This window comes from Eptesicus fuscus, chromosome 5 (assembly GCF_027574615.1).
Source record: "Eptesicus fuscus isolate TK198812 chromosome 5, DD_ASM_mEF_20220401, whole genome shotgun sequence".
In the NCBI taxonomy this organism is placed as follows: domain Eukaryota; kingdom Metazoa; phylum Chordata; class Mammalia; order Chiroptera; family Vespertilionidae; genus Eptesicus; species Eptesicus fuscus.
The window spans coordinates 63,038,156-63,054,622 of NC_072477.1; the positions used below are offsets into that span (position 1 = coordinate 63,038,156).

The 16,467-nt window shown below is 38.6% G+C and overlaps 1 protein-coding gene across 5 annotated transcripts in view; it reads right to left on the reverse strand.

Annotated features, from left to right (window-relative positions):
• Positions 1-1,078: 1,078 nt before the first annotated feature.
• Positions 1,079-16,467, reverse strand: part of GOLM2 (golgi membrane protein 2) — a 100,112-nt gene continuing 84,723 nt past the window's right edge. For 3 of the 5 annotated variants that reach the window (XM_054716286.1, XM_054716285.1, XM_008143076.3), the window contains 2 exons: positions 6,790-6,957; positions 1,079-1,436 (listed from right to left, as the gene is read on the reverse strand). In XM_054716286.1, the coding sequence (XP_054572261.1) occupies positions 1,369-1,436; positions 6,790-6,957 (236 nt within the window). In that variant the 3' untranslated portion in view covers positions 1,079-1,368. The remainder of the gene's footprint in view (positions 1,437-6,789; positions 6,958-16,467) is intronic. The other 2 variants (XM_054716287.1, XM_008143077.3) reach the window with 1 other exon arrangement.

Below are 16,467 nucleotides of genomic sequence, written 5' to 3' on the forward strand. Positions count from 1 at the left end.
AGTAATTACAAAGATTCATCTTTATTACAAACTTTTAAGCTACTTTAATAAAATGGCTGTAGACCTCACTGTACTTCTATTTATCTGTGCAATAATAAAAATCTGTTAAAACTCCTTATTTAGTAATTCTGAAAAAGTCTAGTCAAATAATATCACTAAAACTACCAGAGAAGCTTTGAAATACTGATTACAGATTCATTTCAAAGTTGACTTAGCCTCTTTTAGAATATGGCATTTAAATCATGGATATATTCACTAACTTGAACTCTGAAAATTTAAAAATTTTAACCAGTCCTGATTATAGTTAAACAGTACTGGTATTATGTGAAAAAAAAAATATTGTCAATCATGCATTTCACAATTTCATGAACTAAGTAAGGAATAACTCATAAATATTATTATGTCTTTGCAGGTTATCCCAACTTTCATCAGGCCTCAGCTGAAAGCTTACCTGCCAAAACACATCAGCACTCATCCTATATAATAAAGGGCTAATATGCAAATCGACCGAACAGCAGAACGACCAGTTGCTATGATGCGCACTGACCACCAGGGGGCAGAAGCTCAATGCAGGAGCTTCCCCCTGGTGGTCAGTGCACTCCCACAGGGAGAGCGCTGCTCAGCCAGAAGCCGGGCTTATGGCTGGCGAGCACAGCTGCAGTGGTGGGAGCCTCTCCTGCCTCCGCTGTAGGATATCCCCTATGGACTCCTGGACTGCGAGAGAGCACAGGCCAGGCTGAGGGACAGCCCCCCCCCCCCCCCGAGTGCATGAATTTCATGCACTGGGCCTCTAATGTAAAATAAAAGAAGTAGGGAAGTGATTTTGTACACATGCTGCCCAGTGTTTGGCTTCTAGGTTCCCGTTTTTTATCTAACTATTGTAGGTATAATTCCTGGAAGAACATGTAATAAGGGGTGGATAGAACAGAATACCAGTTGGGCTAACAAGAATAAGTGCATAAAAAGTTTTTAAGCTGAATAATTAACTATTCTCACTGTGGTTATGTTATGTGCAACTTATATAAACTGTACAATCATTTTTTCCTGTTTGTCCATTTGAGTAAAGAATTAGGCTCAATAAAATGTAAAATATATATTAGCTTGCTTTAAATGCAAAGACTACAGTTTGTTTACTTTGTTTTTGGCTCAATTGTAATATAACCAAAAAGGTCTCTGCATTAATAATACAATATGAAAAAGTTCACATATGTACATGGGTACATTCCTTCATTAAAATTTTTCCTTAAGTTTAACTCAATGTATCTTTACAACTGATACAACTGATCTTTACAACAAAAGTCAAAAAGGACAAAGGAGAAATGATTCCATTTTACAGCACTTTAGGTTTTCTGAAGTTTCCTTTAGGTTTTAAAGGACATCATTTAAATGTTTTCCATAGTCTGCAGGATCCATTTGAAGTTCTCGTTCTTCATCATCTGAAAGGGAAATAATTATGTATCAATAATATTATTTTTAAAATCACTTGCAGAAATTCAATTTTAAAAAGTTTCTTTTTTTCTCAGGAAGTTTTCTCCTTTTTAAGGTAGTTTTCTGCTCATTATTTTACACATTCTGCAAATAGTGTTCTATTTCTCAGTTGCTTGGCTAAAGAGGGAAAAGTCTGTAACTATTTTGGAATATTACTTCATTTTAACAAATCTTTTAATGATAGATTGGAAAGATGGATGGATGGATGGATGGATAGATGGATGGGAGGAAGGAAGGAAGGAAGGGAGGGAGGGAGGGACGGAGATAGATATAGTCAGCAAAACTTTAGGAACCTACAAACATTGAGGAGGTGATCCTTTTATATATTATTTCTAAGTAAATGAAGTCATTTTAATGAAAGCTTTGGTAGAAACTTCTATGTATATTTTTTCATGTCTTTAAAAATAACTTTTTTAAATTATAAAATTAATCCTTAATCATAAGGTAAAAATTAGAAAATAAATGTTACTCATAATCTTAACATTTTAGTGAATTTCTTTGCTTCTCTGCAAAGAGTTTACTAGTTAACTTCTTTAATGGAGTATACAAACCAAAACTTAATCTTTTCTTTACCAAAAAGAAAAGATTTATTACCTAATATTGTTAGACAGTACTATCCCTAAAGTCACTTTGAGTAACTGTACACACACACACACACACACAGTATATTTGGGGTTGGGGGTGTTAATTCTCACCCGAGGATATTTTCCCCCATTGATTTTTAGAGAGAATGGAAGTGGGGAAAGGAGGAAGGGAGATGTGACACTTTGATTGGTTGCTTCCCACACACTCTCTGACTGGGACCAGGGATTGAAACTGCAACCCAGGTACATGCGCTTTCTGGGAATTGAACTTGCAACCCTTCGTTGTGCTAGCCGACACTCTAACCAGTGAACAAACTGGCCAGGGCAAGTAGCTATATACAACTCTTTATAGTGCTTTGGAGTTTGACTTATTTGGCTACTCACAGGTTTTTCTGGGCCCTTTATAGGTATCACCTGTCACTTGACATTACTGTCAGTTTATCTGCCAATAACAATCCTTCTTTCCTAATTTTGCTACAAACTACAGGTTTTGAAATAAGACTGCTCAGAGTACTAAAATATTAGAACAAGAATGAAAAGTATTTCGCCCTAGTAGGTTGCTCAGTGGTTAGATCATTGGCCCGTGGACTGAAGGGTCGCAGGTTCGATTTCTGGTCAAGGTCATGTACCTTGGTTGCAGGCTCAACACTCAGCCCTGGTCAGGGTGTATGCAAGAGGCAACCAATCAATGTGTCTCTCGTTGATGTTTCTCTCTCCTCCCTCGTTCCTCTCTCTCTTCTCTCTTCTCTCTCTCTCTCCCTCTCTCTTCCCTTCCTTCACTCTCTCTCTAAAAAAAGAAAAAAAATTTAATGGAAAAATTATCCTCGAGGGAAGATTAAAATTAAAAAAAAAAAAAAGAATGAAAAGTATTTCAATCAGAGCCTAAGAGGCTCTCTTTTTAGTACATGGCTTTTAATGACATCTTCTGGCTCCTGCAGTCTTAAAAAATGACTTCTCTTACTTTCTGGTTCATGTTACAGTTACCCAATAGCTTAGTTTTTGATAGATTAAGGTGTTACTACCTAGAAATATAATTTTATTCAACAAACACAGAGTGTTACAGTGTGAAAGACCCTGTTCTAAGTGCTGAACAAATATTTAAATCATATAACCCACATAACTGTTGAGTTAGATAACTATATCTATCCCTATTTGACAGATGAGGAAACTGAGGCATAGAGGTTACATAATTCACAAGGTGACACAGCTAGGATTCAAATCCAAGTAGTCTTGGCTTAGAATCAGGCACTTAAGCACTATGCTAAGCTCCTTTCATAGATATATTTAGTAATATGCATGGCATATTCTACTAAACAAACTAGGAACTTCTTTGAGATTAAAGATAAGAGTACAGGGAATTTGTAAACATCCATCTTCTTGTTACAATGAAGAAGGGATTAAAAGATATATCCATCAGATGTGCAGTCTTTCCAAAGTGGGTCTTTAAGAAGTCAGGAAAAATATTTTTACACTAATGTAAATAAAGTATTTCTTTTAGGATGCTTCAGGAAACCAGGAACTAAAAGCCAAAATAAACCAGGACTGTAAACAAAGAAAATTAGTCTTCACTTAATTCTATAAGAAAACACTGTGTATACAGTGTTGACTCAAATGATCAATACATATGAACAGGCATCAGAGGTAAAGCTGGAACCCTTCAGCTCTCTATTGGTAGAGATGCTACCCAAACCTGCATTTTATAATCCAGTTTTGGAGACCAAAGCCAGAGTGTTCTCAGCTGAAGTCCAAACCTCAGTCCTGCAGCTGGAATCTCTAATCCTAGGTACACAAGGAAAAACTCCTAATACTTGAGAGAGCAGAGAAGAGTCCCTATTGCTAGAACCTTGTTTTGATATCTTTGGCTGCAGAGTCTCAATGGCTGGAGTAGTTTCCATTTTCTTTCCTGAGTTTGGGAGAAGTTGTATTTCAGGCATGTTGAAATCTGAAACACATTTCCCATAATACTTGTGTTATATGTAGTGATTCACTATGAATGTAACCACAGCATTTTAGCACTGAGAAGAACACTTGTTAAGTACTCTCACATTACAGGTGAATAAATTTTGGCCCAGAGAATTTAAGTGACTTGAAAAGCAATACACAGCTGATCTCCTAACTCTCAGGCTAATGTGTTTTTCCACTCTACTGCCTGCTTTGGCTACAAGTACAAACTGGGCTGGGAACTCAACCACTATTTCTACAATGAAGCTATGAAGAAATGCTTTTAAATTCCAAGTATTCAAACTTAACTAGGGAATAGCCATAATTGCCCCTCCCCACTTTTTGAACAATTAATACCATACCTAAAAATTTTAAACATGAAACATTTTTTAATCATGAAAACGTGTTTAAAATTATTTGGGTCGCCCATATTTCTTTTTAGTCATCTCACCCAAACTTATTTCTCTTTATTTGCTGGAGTTGATGTTCTTGCAACTTTCTGTTCCCTATGATAAGAGAATCCCCTTGGTAGCTGCCCTCTTCTCTACTGCTATCATTTAGTGAACCCCAAAATGGGATAAAAATGTTAAACGGCAAACCCCAGCTCAAGTAAAATTCACTTGCAAATGAAGAAACCCAAAAATTGACCAATCTCCTCCCTACTTCACTAAGGATATCATCCTAGGTCATTTCCTTATTTATATTCCTTAGAATCAATAGATTAATTTTCTTGTGAAAGTAAAGGTAGGCAGCATGAGGGTAATGAAGACCTACAGTGGACAGTGGCAATGAGAACTGAGGGCAGGAGAGAAAGAAGGGTACTAGGAAGAGAGAGAGAGAGAAGGCGGTGAAGAGAAATGTACCTGCTATGAATAAAAACTATAAAAATATTAAACTAAAGTTTTGTGATAAAAGTCATTACCTTTAAGACAGCCAAAATATAAGAAATGATTTTCAATTATAGTTGAAATTAATTGTTCTAATGAAAACCTAAAATCATCTGAGATAAAAGCCCTTCTGAAAGAAAACTAGAAATGTTTAAAGTGTAAACCAAGCAAGCTTATAAGACCAGAAGTTAAAGGGTTATTACTCTAGTCACAGTTATAAGAATAAAAATTAAATGAGAAAAGGCTAAAAGTATTAGTTAACAACATTTACTGAGCACCCCATGTGTGCTAAAAACTATGGGTGGTGGGGAGGAATATGAAGGCAGAAAAAAATACAAACAAAATAGAAGGCAAAATAAATGAAAATTCCTGCCCTCTAAGAGCTTACATTCTAATTGGTGATATGATATAAATATATGTAATGCAACATTATAAATAACTGCAAATAAGTATAACTCAAATCACAAAAGCAATAAGAAAAAATGGTAAGATTTATGAAAATGGGTAAGAGTATAGAAGAAGTGAGTATAATTTATTCAAAAGTACCCAAAAGTGAGTTCTCATTAACAAATCCTTAAATAACTACTAACATTTATTAATCTCTTTCTATTCCCAATAACCATTCTTCTAAAACTAGAATGGGCTGTCAAAACAGTGCCTCGGTGGAAGTCAGAGTCTTTGGTTTCCCCTTTTCTATTAAATATGTAGTATTCTAGGACAACTACATTTTCTTCTGAGTTTTAGAAAAACAACTCTTGTTATGAACCTAAATAAAATTTAATTACCTTAAAAAGAGTTAAGGAGTAAATCAAGACAGTTACATTGGGAAAATATTGCATGCATAATATTATAAAATCTAAAACGCACACATTAACTTTATAATCAACTTTTATAGAAAAAAGAAAAGCTCCACAAATACTACTAAGTCAGAGGTCGGCAAACTGTGGCTCGCAAGCCACATGCGGCTCTTTGGCCCCTTGAGTGTGGCTCTTCCACAAAATACCACGTGCGGGCGAGCATGTACAAGTGTGATTGAAACTTCGTGGCCCATGTGCAGAAGTCGGTTTTTGGCCTGGGCGAGTCTATTTTGAAGAAGTGGTGTTAGAACACTCAAGGGGCTAAAGAGACGCATGTGGCTCGCAAGCCGCAGTTTGCCGACCACTGTACTAAGTGATGTAAACAGGCAGAAAACAGGCCTAAACACTTTCAAAGAAGCAACACACACTAATATGCATGCATGGGCAGGGCTGCATGCACACAGGTGGATTCTGAACTTTCACTCAGTTAAAAGCTCAGAAGTAACACAGTTAACAAGGAAAATATGTTGAATCTGTGTATTAAACATAAAACAGATAAATCTTCACAAACTGATTGTTAAATATAAATTTTAAACCTCAGAAAAAATTTTTGAAAAAAAAAAACTTTCTATGCTGAATCAGTAGTAAAATAATTTTATCTTCAGTGTAGAGGAGACTATTTCTTTTGCAGCTTCCCTGATAACAAAAAGGCTTTCTGATCAATATTTGTACCTAGAATAACTGAAATGCTTTCAGATGAGAAATTGAAAAGGGGAATTATTTTCTGGGAGTACTTGTCTAGGACCATTTTAAACAATTTAATTCTAAAATTTCTCAAGAGTCTGAGTTTCAAATTGTGTCTATATCAATAACACACATAACTAAAATTGATAACAATTAAAATAATTTATTTTTAAATTTATTAACACCACTATCATAAAATTGTTTTCAAAATACAATTGAAAAACTGCACTGAACCTCTTTGTGTTAAGACTGTACTGCTACTAATAAGTGGGAAAATTCTACACAAATTCAACCAAATTGGGTTGGTGGATTTCATGGTCACAGCATGGAAGCCAGGCCCACGCTCACCTTGGACGTCTTCCTCTCCACCATCACCATCTTCTTCCTCATTGTAAGCCAGCTCAGCCTGCTTGTCTGCCTCATACTCACCTACGTTACCATCATCCCCATTATAATCCGCCAGTTTAGAGCCATGCTGCGGATCAACAGGGGATTCATTCTCATCAAAGAATCGGCCTGTGAAGTAGGTAGAGGATTAATTCCAGAGTAAAAAGAGAAGAAAATAAGGGAGGGACCTGTACTGAAGGCAGAGCAGAAAGTAGTCAAGTGAAACCTGGGATCTTTCAGGACACTGGTTATAAAGATGCATTTTGTGAAAGTTATTCAAGACAAAAGGAAATAAGAATGAAGACAGAAAATAATTTTTAGTTAAGAAGTTTTGTGTGGCTCAGTGGTTAAGCGTCAACTCATAACCAAGAGGTGACCAGTTCGATTCCTGGTCAAGGCACATCCCCAGTGAGGGGTGTGCAGGAGGCAGCTAATCCATAAATCTCTCTCATTGTTGAATTTCTATCTCTCTTTCCCTCTCCCTTCCTCTTTCTAAAAATCAATAAAAACATATTTTTTTTAAAAAAATTCTTTTGTTTTAATTTTAGTAAGGTTATAATGTTTTCTTAAAGAAAAGGGCACCATATTCAGGATTGTTTTCCTAATAACCAAGAACTTCTCTGATATGAGTATTTATCTAATTTAACACTTTAGAAGAATATTTTTATTACTAGATACAATGCATATTTGAAATTTGCAGTCATTTATTGCTTTATGAAATAGCACTTTCCTGAATAATTTTGGCAACTTTTTCATTTAAAAATAAACAACTACTACGCAGGTTAACTTTTTTTGATACTAAGAGAAACTGACGCACCTGAGAACTATCTTTGTTTTAAAATATGTTTTTATTGATTTTAGAGAGAGAGGAAGAGAGAGGAATAGAAACATCAATGAGATGAAAGAGAAATATCAATCGGCTGCTTTCCGCATGCCCCCTACTGGAGATAAACCCACAACCTGGTGACCTCATGGTTCATGGATCAACACTCAACCACTGAGCCACACTGGCTGAGCCTGAGAACCATCTTAAGTTCCTTCAGTAACAGTGATTCACTATAGGCATGAATTGATTTCCAAGGAGGGATGGCAGAGATAGTAAACTATGAGAATCCCTAGTGGTCTGTGTTTTGAAAAAACAACCCAATTACTTATGACTTATTCTTTCCCATTTCCTAAAAGTCAAAGGTAGAAGAAACCTAAGAAAGTTGACCTACATGAAGCTGTGATATTGTACACATTAATAACAACTAGAAATCAAGAAGAGCAATAGATATAACACCTACACTAGAAAGCTATTAACAACCAGGCAGGGAAAATACAAATGTTAGACAAACTAAGATCTGACTCACAAACACAAGTTAAACTCTACTTTGACATTAAATTTAAGCACCACCAAAACAAATCTTATTCCAATCCCTAAAATATGACATTAACTTCCTCATGGTGTAGGAATTGAAGACTTCAAAAAAAATTATAACAACTTTCTATAATAGGTCTAAAATTTTTGGAATTATACTATAAAAATTAACATTGCAATGAGACAATCAGAAAAAAACACACAACTTCCTCTGTTGGAAAGAAAGGTTAAGTGCAAATGAAAAGAAAAAATATGGAGGTGTTGGTTAATTCTACAAATGATTCACCACATCATCAGGCCAATATATTTCTTTCTCTTTAAAATTTACTTATTAAATTTATAGGGGTGACACTGGTCCACATGAACATAAAGGTTCAGGTGTTGGTTTCTATGTTACAAGATCTATATGTTATACCATGTGCCCACCACCTAAAGTCAAATCTTCTCCCCGTCACCATATATTAGGAGCCCCTTCTCCCCCTACGCCCTACCCTCTGGCAATCACCACGCTGCTGTTTGTATTCACGAGTTTCAGTCTTATATCCCACATCTCAGTGAAATCATATAGTTCTTAGCTTTTCTGACTGACTTATTTCACTTAGCATAAGGTTTTCAAGGTCCATCCATGTTGGTGCAAATGGCGTTATTTCATCCCTTCTTACGGCTGAGTATTATTCCATTGTGCACATGTACCACATCTTCTTTATCCAGTCTTCTATCGCAGGACACTTTGGTTGTTGCCATGTCGACTGGTCAGCTCCCCCCAGCCCATAGGAGACTGGTGAGCTGCAGCTAGTGGAAAGCAGTGAGCCCCGGCTGAGCTGCCCTGTGATCACGGGGGCGAACAGGCCAGGCCCAGCCGCCGCTCAATCACAGGGCAAACAGACCAGGCCCAGCCACCCCTCGATCACAGGGCGAAGAGCCCAGGCCAAGCCGCCCCGCGATCCCAGAAGAAGCGGCTCCGCTGAACAACGTGCGCTAGGGACCTGTTCCAGCGCATGGCGCAGAGTCTGGAGCCTCTAGCCTGTAGCCACAGGAAGTCTCCCTCTCCCCAGAGTTAGGAGCACCAGCCCAGGTCTACCCAGCGGCCTGGTCCTGACTGCGGGGCTGAGTTCCTGCAGGCTGGGGTTTGATCCCCACACATTAGCAGTAGGAGACTATGCCTTTGTTATTGCTGTGTGTCCGGATTTTAATTGGACAAATGCCTGGCGTCCCAGGCGCCAGCTTAGCAAAATCTTTTAGGAGGAGAATTCTGTCTGGGTTTCCTCAAATTCCCTCAGTCCCTACTCACCCCTCTGTAAAGGCACAGAACAAGTAGGCCCCTTAAATAAAAATCAGAGGTCTCCAGCAACGGTGGGCCTCTCTCATCACAGTCATTTGGACTGGATGGCATTTGAGTATTTATCTAGGCACCATGACAGAGAAACACAAGCTCAAGTAATGATCTCTGCCTTTAAAAAATTCACCATCTTATTAGAGCGAGTGGATGATAAAAGCGCAATAATAACATCAGAATGTAAGGCAACAATACAGAGGAACAGAGGCAATTGCTAGGATGATTTCCTAATAATTAGTACAAAGAGTATGTGCAATGAATTAAATAAAAAAAATATGTGTGGAAGTAGCTGCTTCATGAGTATGGCATCCCTTCCTATTTTAAAGGAAGCTGAGTTCCATGTGAACTGTGTACTATGCTATGGTATCTGAAGCACTGGACAAGGGAGGCCCTAAGTGTACTATGCTTTGATATTTGAGTCATTCTTTATTGTTCAATGTGATTTATTTCTGTATGCCTCAGTTTTGTAATAGTTAAATTACTAGAATAATACATCTTGCTATAAAATATTACTAGAAGATCAAATGATCAGGTGACATTTATTGTTATTTTCTATAAATGAACACAATCTCTGGTATGCTAAAGTGATAGGTATTAATAGAAATATTCAGATAGGGAGACCTACAGGCTTGATTACAAGTGAGGCTTACTATCACAACCCAAATTTATTGCTTTAAAAAAAAGCAGGGAGCCAACTAGAAACTGAACCAAATATAAGCCCTTGAAGGGCAAATGTAAATTGGATAAGCTTTGCTATTACAAGAGCAAGAAGAAAAAATTCAGATGCAAGAATGAAAACCACATTGCATCCACTCTAAGTAACTGTTAAAGAAAAAGAATGATATACTATGAAAATACTTAATACAGATTGTAAAGACATTTGTTCAAAGAGAATTTCCTAGAGTAGGTGATGTTTCAGTTAATTTTTTTAAATGTGAAAAGGTTAGCTAGATAAGAAAAAGGTGTAGGGGTCCCGAATTGCAGAGGATGCAGGCGGGGCTGAGGGACTCCCCCTCCATGCACGAATTTCGTGCACCAGGCCTCTAGTATGCTAATATGCTAAGGACGCTCAACCGCTTGCTATGACGTGCACTGACCACCAGGGGGAAGACACTCCAACTGGTAGGTTAGCTTACTGGGGGTCCGGCCGATTGGGACTGAGCGAGATGGGCCGGACATGCCCTGGAGCCCTCCCACAGACCCTCCCTAGCTGGCCAACCTCCTGCATCCCTCCCTGGCCCCAATCGTGTGCCAGTGGGGTCCCTCAGCCTTGCCTGAGCGCTCTCACATCCGAGACCCCTCAAGGGATGTTGGAGAGCCGGTTTCGGCCCAATCCTGCAGGCCAGGCCGAGGGACCCACTGGTGCACGAATTCGTGCACTGGGCCTCTAGTCTTGTTGATAATGACCACTCTAACAAGTGTAAGGTGGTATCTCATTATAGTGTGTTTTTTAAATATCTTTGTGTGTGTGTGTGTGTGTGTGTGTGTGTGTGTGTGTGTGTGTGTGTTTGAATCCTCACCCAAGGATATTTTTCCATTGGTTTTTAGAGGAAGTGGAAGGGAGGGGGAGAGACACAGAGAGAGAAACATTGATGTGAGAGAGACACATTGATTGGTTGCCTCCTGCAAGTGCCCTGCTGCTGGGGATTGAGCCTGCAACTGAGGTATCTGCCCTTAAGAGGGAATCAAACTTGCAATCCTTCAGTCCTGAGGCTGATGTTCTATTCACTGAGCAAACTGGGCTCATTGTAGTTTTGATTTACATTTCCCTAATTGCCAGTGAGGTTGAAGATGTTTTCATATATCTATTGGCTGTTTGTATGTCTTCTTGGGAGAGGGGTATTTCCAGGTCCTCTGCCCACTTTTGGATTGGGTAGTTTGTTTGTTTAGTGTTAAGTTTTATGAGTTCTTTATCTATTTTGGAAATTAAACCTTTGTTAGAGCTACTATTTGCAAATATCATCTCCCACCTGGTTGGCTGCTTCTTTGTTTTGTTGTCAGCTTCTTTTGCTGTACAGAAGCTTTTTAGTTTGATATAGTCCCATTCATTTATCTTTGCCTTTACTTACCTTGCCTTTGGGGTAAGTCAATAAAATGTTCTCTATGACCAAAGTACGTAAGTTTAATACTTATATTTTCTTCTATGTAATTTATTGTTTTGGGGTCTTATATTTAGATCTTTGATCCATTTTGAATTAATTTTTGTAATCCAGTTTCATTCATTTGCATGTGACTTTTCATTTCTCTTAGCACCATTTATTGAAGAACTATCTTCACTTCATTGTGTGCTTCCGGCTCCTTTGTCAAAAATTATCTGTCCATATACATGTGGTTTTATAGCTGGGCTCTCTAGTCTGTTCCATTGATCTGTGTGTCACAGAGGGGAACAGTGTTTCTACTGCAACACCTCTTGGTTTACAGATACTGTATTTTCCGGCGTATAAGATGACTGGGCGTATAGAAGATTTTCCTGGGTTAAAAAGTCGTCTTATATGCCAGAAAATACGGTAATATGCTCCTGAACCTGACTCTAAGGGCAACCTGAGGCTGGTTTGGAAGTCCAAACGGTGGCAGGGTTCTGTGGTTCTGTTTCTTTGAAACATCACTGTCCAGTGGACAGTGGAAAACCACATGGGAGAACCTTGTGCTCTGTCAGACATTTGCTGACTCAAGACACTCTTTGTTCCCTTGCCCCTCACCCTACTGGGCTGGTCCCCCACAGCTCTCTGTTCCTCCCAGTGGTAGGACGAGCCTGCTACTGCTGGCTTTCTCCACTCTCTTGGCTGAACCTGGAGATCCCAGCTGCAGGACTGCATCTGCAGGCCTTCTGTGCTTTCTTCTCTTCTGGTCTCCTGTTTATTTCTAGTTGCCCACCTGTAGATGTTTCAATGTGCAGGTCTCTCAGATGTGTATTTGTGTCGGGCAGGGATTTCTTTGTTGAATTATAGCCTGTTAACTTGTTGAAATTTCACGGAGATAAGACAAGGTGTGCTCTCACTCTGCCGTTCCTCTGACATCACTCCCAATATTTTTCTAATTGTGGGGTGATGAGTCAATTAGGAAAACAGTTAAAGAACAAATCACACTTACAAAGGCTTTTAAAGGTGAGGGGTGTGACAACAGAAACTGAGGTAATTATGGCCAGTAAAAAAACCCAGAAAATCATCTTAAATATATTCTAGAATAAGGTTTGGTACATGCAATAAATAAATAAATGGAAAATTTGATAAAATAGAGTTAGAGAAAATAAATGAATATACAAGAGTTTTTAAAATGGAAAAACAGTAACAAGAATAGGTAAACTATTTGTGAGAAAGATACCTGTCTAATGATAGTAACACAAAACAAAACATTTTGGTGGCTTTTATTATATTATCTTTCCCTTAATGATAAAATAAATCATGCTAATGTAAGCATGTAAAGGGCAGATTTTATAGAAATCTATATTTTTTCTTAATATGCAATATTTACTATGGACAAAACACCTGGAGCAGATAAATTATCTTTATGCAATGTGAAACTGCTGTTTTAAATATGCAAACATTTTTATTATAGTTATCAGTGAGTTTCCCAAAGTATACTATTTCCTCCAAGAAAACGTCTTCATTTTTTTAATGTTATAGAAAAAGTTATTACAAAATATAGTTAACTAATATTATCAGACTAGAAGCCCGATGCACAAAGATTTGTGAAATAATAGGCCTTCCTTCCCCTGGCTGCCAGCATGTGGCGGGCTCGCTCTTGCAGCCTGTGCAGCAGCGGCGGGGAGGCATTGGTGGCAAGCCCTGCGCACCGGCGCTGCTTCCTCCTCGCCCTCCTTCTCCGGAGAGTTCCTCTGTGCAGCACTGGTGCTCCCAGAGAGGCACGGAGGGGAAGAGGTGGGGGGAGCGAGGCAGGCGGGGAGGACTGGAGAGGTTGGGTGCGCTAGTGCATTTCACTTTTCCATTGTGAAAGTGGGCTGCAACTGGCCCCTTCCTCATCCTCTTCCTCCTCTGCCCTTGGCCTCCTGCCCGCCTGCCCTCCTGCCCTCCCGCCAAGCCCATCGCCCCTCTCTCTTGATTTGGTGAGATAGGGAGGAGGGAGGTCTGATAATTTGGGTTACTGTGTAGGTGGTCTCTTTCATCTATTCAAAACAAAGCTGAGCCGCCTGCCGCTGTCACTATGGCCACCACCATTGCCCCTTGGCTGGCCCGGGGCTCCCGGGGCATGCTAACTGTGCACTGAGCAAGCTCCCGCGTGCATCTGCACCCAGGAGGCTGCTCCAAAGCTAGGGTTTTGTTTACCAGAGCAGCGGGGAGGGGTGGGGTAGAGGTAGATACCAGACACCAGGAGCTATGACCTCAGGCACCAGAGGGTTGCCTCTGAGGCCAGGGGCTGGGCCACAGGGAGGCTGCAAGGATGGTTGACAGGTGTGGAGTGCAGCAGGGAGGCCCTGAGGAGGTGCACTGCCCAGAGGCCTGGAGTGGCCGGGGGTGGGGCTGCTGCCATCTTTGTCAGGTTAATTTGCATACTCACTCCTGATTGGCTGTGGGTGTTGTGACATGATGGTCAATTTACATACTTCTCTTTTATTAGTAAGATTATTAGTAAGATATGGTATATTAACCAAAGAGATGGTCATCTGTGTCTATTATACTATTCCAATAGAACAATATATAAAGTTTTTGTTTTTTTTTTTAGGAATCTGATGATGTGTCTAGCCTGAATCCAGTCATAATTTTTTTTGTTTTTGTTTTTTGGTTAATCCTCACCCAAGGATAATTTCTCCATTGATGTTTAGAAAGAGTAGAAGGGAGGGAGGGAAAGAGAGAGTGAGAGTTACATCAATGTCAGAGAGACACATTGATTGGTTGCCTCCCTCATATGCCCTGATTGGTATGGGGAATCAAACCCACAACCCTTTAGTGCTCCGACCAATGCTCTACCACTGAGCAACACTGGCCAGGGACAGTCATAAAATTTTAATACTACGATTACAGTGATACTCAGAGACAATCAGAAAATCAACAAGAATGGATGAACACACAACTGTCCTTTGTTAAATAGTAATTGATGCTTCATATATACAGAATTTTTATCTGTGTAGAAAGAGCTAAGCCTTATAAACAACAAGAGGAAAAGAGCCAACTATACAATATTGCCAATCAAGTTGGGGACATCAGACAAACTTCACATTAAACAGTGAATTAGTTAAACAGTATAAATAAAAATGCATAATGCTGAAAAATATAACAGACTGTAAATTATATAACTGTCAGGCAACATATTTGCAAAAAAGAGTTATATAAGGAAGAAATCAGTCTGGGTTAGAGCTAGAAAGGAAGATTTTTTTAAAAGGGGGCAAATATATGGTACCATGAAATACAGAGAAGGAATATATGGTGCCATGACAGAGAGAAGGAAAGAAATGTTCAAAGAATAAGAATGAAGATAGAGTATTTAGGAGATAGTAAAGAGGTTAATTTATTTATATTAGAAAGTGGAAAGAGGAAGTTTGGACAAGCAAATCTGGAATAACTATGAAAGAACTTTAAAGTTAGGGGTTTAAAAAGGCCTCCTAGTCCTGGCTGGGTAGCTAAGTTGGTTAGAGTGTTGTCCTGATGTGCCAAGGTTGTGGGTTCAATCTCTGATCAAAACACATAGAAAAAGCAACCAATGAATGCATGAATAAGTAGAACAATAAACCTCTCTCTCTAAAATCAATAAATTGATAAAATAAGTAAAAACAAAAAGACTTCCTATATCCACTAAACAAGGTGACTGTTAGAATGAATGACAAAGTATATAAAAGTATCTATTATGCTTTTCACCCATCCACTCAACAAAGATTGACTGACGTATGTGACAGATATCATGCTAGGCACTACTATACAAAAATGTACTTACAATCTCCATCTCCAGTAACTCAGAGTAGTAAGGGAGACAGATATGCAAACATATAATTAGAAAGTGATGCTATGTGTGCTGTAACAACAATGATCTAGAAAGGACATCTCAATGTGGAGACTTGTTACCATTGGTTTCTATTTGATAGAGAAAGTCTGAACTTTATGTAAGCAACAGGCAGTTGCTATGATTTCTTTGAAACTGACATCAGGAATCTAATCTTATGCACCACAGCATCTCCAGGGCCTAGTCAGGTAAGAAGCTATAGTAGTTAAACTAGGAAGATATCAGAGGAAATGTTAAGAACAGGTGAATCGAATACATTTTAAAATGACAAATTGAACATAAGGCACAACAAAGTGAAAAGAGTCAAGGAATGATTCTATAATCCTAGCCTGGAAACTAAAAATAATGGTGCCTACACCCAAAATGTAATAATTGGAAATTTATGGGAAAGCAAATGTTAGTATAGGTATACTGAGCTTAGGGTTACAGTAAAAGACCCAAATGAAAATATCTTATAGATACATATATGGAACTAACTAGACTCTAGGTGTGAAGTAAGGGCTAGATGTGTAGATTTAAGACTCATAAATGTAAAGATAATAGGTTAAACAATGAGAATATAATTTCTCCTTGGAAATAAATATTTAAAGAAAACAGCTATAAGTCAAAGGTATGATCTTGGAGAATAACTATATTTAAGAAAGGAAAAAGGAAGTAATGAGGGTAAAGTTACCACATGATGGTATAAATCTGTGATGTGTTTCAACAGGAATTAAATATTATACTATCTCTGAAGCATTTTACCTACTTATTTTAAAATATATTTCAGAGAGGAGGGGAGAGGGAAAGAGAGACAGAAACATCATTGATGAGAGAGAATCATTGATTGGCTGCCTCCCGCATGCTCCACACTGGGGGGATCAAGTCTGCAACTGGGCATGTGCCCTGACCGGGAATCGAACCATGACCTCCTAGTTCATAGTCTGATGCTCAACCACTGAGTCACGCTGTCTGGGCCATTTTACCTATTTAAATATTTTAAATTCAGTTC